Source organism: Pan troglodytes, chromosome 2 (genome assembly GCF_028858775.2).
Source record: "Pan troglodytes isolate AG18354 chromosome 2, NHGRI_mPanTro3-v2.0_pri, whole genome shotgun sequence".
Classification (NCBI taxonomy): Eukaryota; Metazoa; Chordata; class Mammalia; order Primates; family Hominidae; genus Pan; species Pan troglodytes.
In genome coordinates this window covers 131350897-131361797 of record NC_086015.1, presented here as the reverse complement: position 1 = coordinate 131361797, position 10901 = coordinate 131350897, and the positions used below count along the sequence as shown (strand labels likewise).

Here is a 10901-nt window from a genome sequence, read left to right as displayed (position 1 = left end):
TGTGGCTAAGCTAGTATCCAAGTTGCAAGACAAAGTCCCCTTTACTCTCCTCTCTGCTCTCCTCAAGCAGAAGGAAGGAGTCTCTCCGGGAGCTGCAAGCTGCGCTGCTTGGCTTTGGGGGAGTGGTGATGCAAGCACTCCCTTGATTGCCCTGGGTATTGTCTTGCTAGGTCACATGCACCCCACGTTCACTGGCTCCAAGCCTAGCAGAGCACCAAGATTTGCCCAGGAATTGCAGTCTTTGTGGCCTACACTGCCTTCCAAGTTTCTGTAGAACCCCAGAGCACTTTAGCCTGCGGTGATGAGGCTGGCCGGAACTCAGGTTCTGACCACTGGGATGGATGATTCCCCTCTGGCTAGGGCTGGTCTAAATGCTGTCTCCGTGGGTGCTGGTTGAATTCTGCCTTGTGTTGCTTTCTGCTGTGACAGGGCAGCACTGAGTTCCAGTACAAAGTCCCATAATCTCTCTGCCAAGTACATAGATTCTCTCTCTGTGCCATGAGGCCTCAGGCAGGGGTTGAGAGAGGGGTAGTGCAGGTGAGTCAAGACTGTCTTTCCTACTCTCTTTAGTGCCTCTTTCTTTGATGTGATGTTAAAACCAGGGACTGTGACTGCTCACCTGATTTTTGGTTCTTATGAGGGTGCCTTCTTGTGTGGATAGTTTTTCAATTTGGTTTCCTGCTGGCAGCAGGTGGGGACAATTTCTGGAGGGTGCATTTGGCCATCTTGCTCCGCCTCCCTCTCATAGGCAACTCCTAGTTGTTTTTTGGATCATGAAAGTGTATTGGATTTTGTCAAATTTTTTTTCTGAATCAGTTGAGTTGATCATGTGGGGCTTTTCCCCTTCACTCTATTAATATGGTATATTACACTGATTTTTGTATGTTAAACCACTTTTGTATTCCTAGAATAAATCCCACTGGTCATGGTGATAATTCTTTAACACACTGCTAAATTGGGTTTGCTAGAATTTTGTTGAGAATTGTTGCATCTATATTCATACAGGATCTTGATCTGTTTTTTTTTTTTGTTGTTGTTGTTGTTGGTTTGTTTGTTTTACAGTGTTTGTTTGTTTGTTTTGTTTTGTTTTTTGAGATGGAGTCTCGCTCTGTGACCCAGGCTGGAGTGCAGTGACGTGATCTTGGCTCACTGCAACCACTGCCTCCCAGGTTCAAGTGATTCTCTGCCTCAGCCTCCCAAGTAACTGGGATTACAGGCACATGCCACCACACCCGGATAGTTTTTGTATTTTTAGTAGAGATGGGGTCTTGAACTCCTGATCTCAGGGGATCTGCCCTCCTTGGCCTCCCAAAGTGCTGGGATTACAGGTATGAACCACCACGCCCAGCCTGTTTTATAATGTTTTTATCTGGCTTTGTTATCAGGGCAGCACTGGCCTCATAGAATGCATTAGAAAGTGTTCTCTTTAGTTTTTTGGAAGAGTTTGGGAAGGACTGGTGTCTCACTTTTTCACCCAAGCTAAAGTGCAGTGGTGTGATCACAGCTCACTACAGCCTCAAACTCCTGGGCCCAAGTGATCCTACCGCCTCAGCCTCCCAAGTAGCTAAGACTACAGGTGGGCACAATCATGCCTGGCAAATAAAATTGAAAAAAAATAAAGGCCGGGCAGGGTGGCTCACGCCTGTAATCCCAGCACTTTGGGAGGCCGAGGTGGGCAGATCACGAGGTCAGGAGATCGAGACCATCCTGGCTAACACGGTGAAACCCGGTCTCTACTAAAAATACAAAAAAATAGCCAGGCGTGGTGGCAGGCGCATGTAGTCCCAGCTACTCGGGAGGCTGAGGCAGGAGAATGGCGTGAACTCGGGAGGTGGAGTTTGCAGTGAGCCGAGATGGCGCCACTGCACTCCAGCCTGGGGGACAGAGTGAGACTCTGTCTCAAAAAATAAAAAATAATAAATAAATAAATAAATAAAATATATATATATATATTTTTTGTAGAGATGGGGTCTTGCTATTTCCCAACCTGGTCTTGAACTCCTGACCTCAAACAATCCTCCCACATCAGCCTCCCAAAGTGCTGAGGTTACAGGCATGAGCCATTGCTCCTGGCCTGGTGTTAGTTCTTTAAATGTTTGGTAGAAACCAGTAGTTAAGCCATTCGGCTCTAGGCTTTTCTTTATAGGGAGACTTTTGGTTACTGACTCAGTCTCCTTACTTGATTACAGTTAAGATTTTCTACTTTTTCTTGAGTCAGTTTTGGTAGTCTGTTCATAGTTTTTTTCCACAAATTTGTCTATTTCATCCAGATTATCCAATTTGTTTATAATTATTTACAGTATTCGCTTATATTCCTTTTTATTTCTGTATAGTAAATAGTAATGTTCCTGCTGTAATTTCTGATTTTATCATTAGTCTTCTCTCTTGTTTTCTTAGTCAATCTAGCTAAAGATTTGTCAATTTTGTTATTCTTTTCAAAGAACCAACTTTTAGTTTTTTTATTTTCTCTGTTTTTCTGTTTCTCTATTTTGTCTCCATTTTAATCTTTTTAAAAATTTTTGGTAAAAGATATGTAGCATAAATGATACCATTTTAACCATTTTATGTGTACAGTTAGGCGGCTTTAGGTACATTCACATTGTTGTGCAACCATCACTATCATCCATCTCCAGAACTTTTTCATCTTCCCAGATGGAAACCCTGCACCAATTGAATTAGCTCTCTATTTTTCCTTTCCCCAGCCCCTGGCAACCACCATTGTACTTTTTGTCTTTATGAATTTAACTACTTCCTCATAGTGGAGCCATACTGTACTTGTCTTTTTGTGACTGGCTTATTTTACCTAGCACGATGGCTCAATATTCATCTATATTGTAACATGTCAGAATTTTCTTCTTTTTTAGGGCTTAATAATATTCTATTATATGTATATACCATCTTTTAAAAATCTATTATCTGTCAATGGATGCTTATATTGCTTCTGCCTCTTTACTATTGGGAATACTGCTATTCTCTAATCTTTATTGTTTCTTTTCTTTTGCTAGTTTTGGATTTAGCTTGTTCTTTTGTTGTTGTTGTTGTTTTTCCTGGTCCCTGTAGGTGTACAGTTAGGTTATGAATTTGAGATCTTTCTTCTTTTTTATTATAGCTGTTCATAGCTATAAACTTCTCTCTTAACACTGCTTTTGCTGCATCCCATAAGTTTCGGTACGTTGTTCTTTTGTTGTCATTCATTTCAAAGTATTTTCTGATTTCCCTTATGATTTCTTCTTGACCTATTAATTGTTTAAGAATGTATGGTTTAATTTCCACATATTTGTGAATTTTCCTTCTGTTATTGATTTCAAGTTTTATTCCATTGTGATTGGAAAAGTATTATGTATGATTTCAATTTTTAACATTTATTAAGACTCATTTTGTGGCACCCTGGACTTTTGAGATAGCAGATTCATGGGAGCAGCAAGAGTAAAAGCTACATTGCACTGGGCTGAAGCCTGGGAAGGGAAAGGGGGGCACTTGGCAAGATGAGAACTATGCTAGGAAAGAAATGCAAGTGATGATATTGGGAGGGGGAGGAGGGAGAAAGATTGCACATATCCTGTGGGAATGATCAGGGAGGATAGATGGAAATACAAGAAAAGGAAGGTAATGGGTGGAGCAAGGCCTTTGAGAGATGGAATGGGGCCCAGGTTGTTACCTGAGACCCAGATAGTAAAGATGCCTTGGCTAGAAGGAAGGTCATACCTGCCTTTGAGTCAGCATACAAGGAGAATCCAGCAGTGCTTGACACATAGTAGAAGCTTAGGGTAGCACCTGAGAGTTGTTTCCCAATCTATCTTCTCCTCTCTTTACATAGGAATTGAATTTTTAACTGGGCACATATCCATCCAGTGTAAGACTACATTTCTCAGCCTCCTTTGCAGCTAGTTCTAGCTATTTGATCAAGTGCTGGCCCCTGGGATATGAGTAGAAATGATGGTGCAACTTCAATATCAAGGTTAAAGGGAAGAAGTATGTCCTCTTCTTCCCCTTTTTTCCTTCTAGTTGGTGCAAATTCAGCCCTTTTGGGAGGAGTTTGAGCAGCTATCTTGGACCACACGATAGACAATGTGTGTGGGGAGTGGCAGAGCCACAACATAGAAGGACCATAGGCCCTTACTGATTGTAAAGCCAGCCCACCTGCTGGCATGCCTGCTTGGACTTTCTGTGAGATAAAGTGACTTCTCTCTTGTTTGATCCACTGTTATTTTAGATCTCTCTGTTACTGCAGCTGAACTAATCTTTTAACTAATGTAACATTTACTGCTGGGTGCTATGGCTAATGCCTGTAATCCCAGCATTTTGGGAGGTCAAGGCAGGAGGATTGCTTGAGTTCAGGAATTCAAGACCAGCTTAGCCAACACAGCAAGACCCCCGTCTTTACAAAAAAATAGAAAAAATTAGCTGGGTGTGGTGGCGCATGCCCAGCTACTCGGGAGGCTGAGATGAGAGGATCACTTGAAGCCCCCCAAAAAACTAACACAACATTTATGTATGTATGTATGTATGTATGTATGTATTTATTTATTTATTATTTTTGAGACAGGGTCTCACTCTGTCGCCCAGGCTGGAGTGCAGTGGCGCAATCTCGGCTCACTGCAACCTCTGCCTTCTGGGTTCAAGCAATTCTTCTGCCTCAGCCTCCCGAGTAACTGGGACTACAGGTGTGTGCTGCCATGCCTGGCTAATTTTTGTATTTTTAGTAGAGATGGGGTTTCACCATGTTGGCCAGGCTGGTCTCGAACTCCTGACCTCAAGTGATCTGCCCACCTCGGCCTCCCAAAGTGTTGGGATTACAGGCGTGAGCCACTGCACCTGGCCAAATAACAACATTTAATCATTACTTGGGTTGCTCCAGTTGAGGCTGGAGACCATGACTGTGCAGTGGTTCCAGGGCACCACTGGGTAGTTGCATCCTGCCACACACAGTAGCCCTCAGGAGGCAGTGAAGAAGGCAGAGGGAGGCTTGACCTGGGCTTGTGGGTTCAAAGGTCAGGTGTGATAGAAGTCAAGGTAAGGAGGGAGCAGAAGGGTCAGGAAACAAGTGATTGAGATAATCAAGCTTGGGCTGGAGAAAGAGAGGTCAAAGGCCTGGAGGTGAAAGAGCAAAGGTCGTGGGAGTAAGGGAATGAGAGGGTCGTGGGAGTGAGGGAATGAGAGCTGGCAGGTCTAGGGCTGTCACAGCACAATTCTGGAATGTAGTAGTCCACACAATTACTTACATATGTGTCACTACATTGAAATGGATTTTCAGTACCCACAGATAGAAATCTAACTCAAACATCTTAAGCCCCAAAGTAAATGCCATGTTACACTGCAAGTAAGGCGAGGATGATGCAGGGATATAAAGGATTTCATCGGGAATCTCTTTCTGTCAGCTTTCCTTTCCTCTGTCTTGGCTTCATTCTCAGGTAGAATCTCCCCATGAAGTAACAAAGAAGACCAGCCTGCAGATCCATTACCTACATTTTCTCTCCTGATATGTCCAGTAAATTGCCAGGACTGACTGTCATTGAACTAGCTGCTCACATTTCTGAGCCAATTACAGTGTCTGAGAGGATGGGATACTGATAGGTAAGGCCAGGGCCACGTGTTTACCACTGAAACAAACATGGGGTGTGGGGTCAGTTCGCCCAAACTACCCAGACTCAAAGTGGGAGAACGGTCATTTCCTGAAAGAAAACGAGAGTGATGGTGCGCAGAAGTGGGATGGACGCTGGTCAGGAATAACCCTGTCCACTGCAGCAGGCCTCACTTGCTGTTTATTGGACTTGTGTAGCTTGGATACTGGCCTGCCACATTGTTTTCTGTTGAAATGAAAGAAATCATCTGACTTTGCAGCCAGGTCCAGCATCTTTACACACTGGATCTGTGTCAGGCATTTGCTCAATTTGTGACCTTGGACAAATCCTGTCCCTTCCTGGCGCCTCAGTTTCCTCACATGTAAAATGAGAATGCTAGGCCAGATCAATGACCTTTTTTTTTTTTTTTGAGATGAATCTTGCTCTGTTGCCCAGGTTGGAGTGCAATGGCACGATCTCGGCTCACTGCAACCTCCACCTCCTGGGTTCAAGCGATTCTCGTGCCTCAGCCTCCTGAGTAGCTGGGGTTACAGGCGCCTGCCATCACGCCCAGGTAATTTTTGTATTTTTAGTAGAGATGGGGTTTTGCCATATTGGCTGGGCTGGTTTCGAACTCCTGACCTCAGGTGATCCACCTGCCTCGGCCTCCCAGAGTGCTGGGATTACAGGCGTGTACCACTGCCCCTGGCCCATCAGTGATGTTTGAACTGTTATTTAGCACACACACACACAAAAAGGAACAACTCTGGTGGAAGTGGGGGCATGGAGCTGGTATCCTACACTCTCAGCATTCCCTGTCCCCACCCGTACTGGCCACAAAAGGATTCCACAACTGCTGGAAATGTGGTTTGAAAACCACTAGACCAAGTAATCCAGGGGATATTCCTCTGTGCTCTAAAATCCTGATTCTCCCTTCCTCTTTTTGGATTAAAAGGAAATCCTTCTTTCTGTGCCAAAAGATACAAAGATTAGGGCTGAAATAATAAGTGTAAAAAAGGTCTTTTTCCTTAATTGGACAATACACAAAGAAGTCAGTCCCATAGAATTTCTCACTTTGACTACTAGTTGGTGGAAAAGTTTCCTTCTCCATACAGAGAAAGGAATTGCTTCTTTTCTAAGAGTAATGACCAGGAACAAGTCAATGAGGGGCTAAGCAACTTTGTGGGGTGCTGTCTCTAGTGCTGATGAACCACATGCCCTAGTAACAACCTCAGCCTTCCAAGGCCTGGCCTCTGTTCTTTTAGGCCCAGAAAATGCCAAAAGATTCCATTCACTGATGGAAATCATTACCAAGTCCTATAAAAGCCAACGTGTAAAATACATGCAGCAAAACTGATGAATTCAAGTGTATGTGTTTGTGTGTGGTCTAGAACCTTAACTGAATTCATGAGAAGCCTTAATTGTGAGCTGTGTTGTAGGCTGTGTGCCAGGCACTTAGGTTAAAATGGTAAACAATCAAATGTGGTCTACACCCTCAAAAGGCCTGCAGTTTACTGGGAGAGAAAAACACTGACCCAGTAATTATGCAAATCATTAGAAACCTAGATTCAAAAGAAAAGAAAAAAGTATATAGAAACCTAGATTCAAATGTTAGAATCAAGATGTACAAGGAGGTGTGAGACTGTGGAACTACTGTAATTGGATTTGATTTCAGGTCTGCCTCAATTCTAACATAAACTCTCCTGCACTCTGGGCAAGTCCTTCCCTTCCTCTGGATGTTAGTATCCTCTTCTGTAAAAATGGTGTCATACCATTTGCTTCTGAGGAAATCTCTCCTATTTGTTGGAATTCAGCCAAGGCAACATCACCTTCATGATGCCTTCCCTGGCTCTCCAGGCTGTTCCGGGGGCTTCTGCTCTGGTCTTCTCGCCACCTGGGTGTACCTGTCTCAGCACATCTCATGTTGCAAGTTTTCTAAGCAAGGAGTAAACTCATCAAGACTTTTATCCCTGTATCCCCAGTGCATTGTGGTGTCTGGCTCGTGTTTGTTGAATGGATGGATGGATGGATGGCAAGTACAATTGTGGTGCAGATTGTGCTAATATCATTATGAAACCTGAAGGGACAATTTGCTGGCTGATTGTCTCAGCTGGAGTCATGGGACGGGATGAGCATTATTATATAGGTTTTGAAGCCTGAAGATTTCTAGTTCTGATTATTTGTGATGCTTTCTTGGGCGGATGGGCCTCTTTCCGCTTGTTTGTAGCTGCATGCGTAATTACACTACCTTACAGGGCTGTGGAATTTTGAAAACTGCAAAATGTTATTTACAGTCAACTGAACTTAGCAGGAACCTTATCTCTCGGTGGAGGATGGAGGATAGAAGCAGGGGAAGACAATTCCACGGAAAGAGTGGTGGGTTGAGCTGGGCCTTTCCAGGGAGATGCAAAGGTATGGGAGTCAGAAAACATTGGTTAGTAACCAATCCCAGTTTAAGCTCTGAACCTCAGTTCTTCTGTTTCCAAAACGGAAATAATAACTTGAGATTCGCGTAAGAGTATGACGTTCAAATGTGCTAATGGATAGGACGGAAGGATTAGGAGTGGTACCCGGGGGCCACTGCCTCGTGCAACGACCCAGCCCTAGATCAAATCCGGGGCGTGGTCCCACTGTGCTCCCGACCCCAGCCTGGGCAGGAAGCGCCGGCTGCGGGGGAAGCCAACCCGGAGACACAGACGGAAGTGGGTGACCGGAGCTCTAGCAGCAGCCGCGATGGGCGCAGCCGTGAGCCTATGGAGAGCGGAGGTGTTCCCGCTTCCACCAATGGAAAGCCGATCTAGGCGGGCCTTTGCAAATTGCCCTAGTAACGGCCGCATGGTAACTCAGGCGCCGGGCGCACTGTCCTAGCTGCTGGTTTTCCACGCTGGTTTTAGCTCCCGGCGTCCGCAAAATGAAGATTGAGGAGGTGAAGAGCACTACGAAGACGCAGCGCATCGCCTCCCACAGCCACGTGAAAGGGCTGGGGCTGGACGAGAGCGGCTTGGCCAAGCAGGCGGCCTCAGGGCTTGTGGGCCAGGAGAACGCGCGAGAGGTGTGGCCAGCGGACCAGGGAGTTGGGGGCTGCAAGCAGGGCTGCTGCGGCGAGAGAGCTGCTGAAGTCGGTGGCTCGGGGCGGGATGCGCGCGCCAGGGGTCTCCCGCCATAGTTTCCTCAGGGAAGTGAAAATGGGCCAGGGGCTCGGGGAGGGGCGCCGCCCTGGAGCTGGGTGAGGGGCCGCCCCAGGATACCTAGTGACGACCCCCTGGGGGCAGTTGACGGTTTGCCAACTCATGGACAAGTGCTGATATAAACCCTCACAACCCCGTCCCCTTAATTCGTACCAGGCTCTATTCGCGACACTGGGATACAGCGGGAATTAAGATAGGAGCTTACATTTTAGTGTAGTGAGAGACGATAAACGTGTACACCAGTAAACAAAAATAATTATTTTATCTTGGTGGGGTTAGTTACTGCAGGGCTTTGTCGGCCACGGTCAGGAAATTGGATTTTATTGTGAATGCAGTGGCAGGCTATGGGACGGTTTAAAGTAGGGAATTGACTAAACTTTAAAAGCTCATTTTGGTTCCCAGGATCCGGGAACTGAGGGAGAGAAGTGGAAATTATGGAGAAGAGCAATCTGGTTTATCCACCCCTCCAAGCATCCTTTTTGACCATTCCAATTAAATCTTCTTTTTCTAAGTGCTGGTGATGCCAAGTACTTTCACATACATATTATTTTTTGGCAGGTGAAAATATTGAGTTGGGGAGAGGGCACTTCACGTATATGCTTGACACTCGTTTTAGTAACGGTAAACCTGGGGTTTGCACCCACGTGTATTTCTGACTCCCAAATCAGTGCTCTATGATGATACAGCCACCCTCTCTGCCTGCTGTTCTCTAAGGTCACAGCCATGCCCCTTGGCCTTTGGAGAGCCTTAGCTTCTACAAAAATCTTCACTTAATATAAAGTTAAGCTACTGCCTCTTAGCCTGATTTTTCTAAATAGAAAGGGCTCAAAGAAAAGCCTCAGGTTTCCATTTTGAGCATCATCTTTCCAAAAAGGAAGTGTTTGACCCTGGCTTACTAAGCAGCTAGTACTGCAAGTAGCTAACATTGGTTGAGTGCTTTCCATGTGCCAAGCACTGTGCTAAGTAGCTATATGTCCATTTCCTTGTCATTTCAAACGTATTAGTTGTCCCTTCCCCGCTTTAGTATGACAGTTTTCAGACATACAAAAAAAGTTGAAAGACTTGTAAATACTTGTGTGCCTAAATTCTATAATTAACATTTTACTGTGCTGCTTTATCATATATCTTTTCATCTGTCCCTCTCCCAATCCACTTTTACATTTCAAGGTGAATTGCAGGCATCACTACACTTTACCCCTACACCCTTTAACCTGTGTGCCATTGACTAGTATGAAATGAACTCTGTTTAAGTGAGGAAATTCTGGTTCATAGAGGTCAAATAATTAGGTCCAAGGTTACTCATCTGGTAAGTGCGAGAGCCAGTATTTTAACTCAAGTCTATGTATTTAAACCCAGAGTGCATGCTCTTAACTGATGCTTTATGCCTAAGACCCACCTCAGGTACCAGGTTCTTGTGTGACTCTGGTCACATCAGTAACCTCCCTGAAAAATGAGAGTTAGACTAGGTGATCTTTTAAAGACCCTTCCAATTCTTTTTAAATGTTAGAATTCAAGCTTATCTCACCTGAGAGTAGTTGGAGTGGAAATTGAGGGAGAATGGATGGAAGAGGTCCTGGTCTGTAAATAAACGCACATATCCAAGGTTTGTAAAGTCTCTTCTACCTTGAGTTTCCCAAAGAGCTTCAGTGCTGGGGATTATGATATGACAGGGTTGTGTGGAAAGACCATGGTAGTTTTTTTTTTTTTTTTTTTTTTTTTTGAGACAAAGTTTCGCTCTTGTTGCCCAGGCTGGAGTGCAATGGCGCGATCTCGGCTCACTGCAACCTCTGCCTCCTGGGTTCAAGCGATTCTCCTGCCTCAGCCTCGTGAGTAGCTGTGATTACAGGCGCCTACCACCACGCTTGGCTAATTTTTGTATATTTAGTAGAGACAGGGTTGTTTCACCATGTTGACCAGGCTGGTCTTGAACTCCTGACCTCAGGTGATCACCTGCCTCGGCCTCCCGAAGTGCTGGGATTACAGGCATGAGCCAACGCGCCTGGCTAGGTTTTTTATCTATTTAGAAATATAGCATCTGGGCCGGGCGTAGTGGCTCACACCTGTAATCCCAGCACTTTGGGAGGCCAAGGCAAGTGGATCACCTGAGGTCAGGAGTTTGAGACCAGCCTGGCCAACATGACGAAACCCTGTC

The 10901-nt window shown here is 45.1% G+C and overlaps 1 protein-coding gene across 1 annotated transcript in view; it reads left to right on the top strand.

The window, feature by feature from the left end:
• Positions 1-8384: 8384 nt before the first annotated feature.
• RUVBL1 (RuvB like AAA ATPase 1) overlaps positions 8385-10901 on the top strand; it is a 42789-nt gene continuing 40272 nt past the window's right edge. The window contains exon 1 of the mRNA NM_001246529.1: positions 8385-8613. Within this exon, the coding sequence (NP_001233458.1) occupies positions 8473-8613 (141 nt within the window). The 5' untranslated portion in view covers positions 8385-8472. The remainder of the gene's footprint in view (positions 8614-10901) is intronic.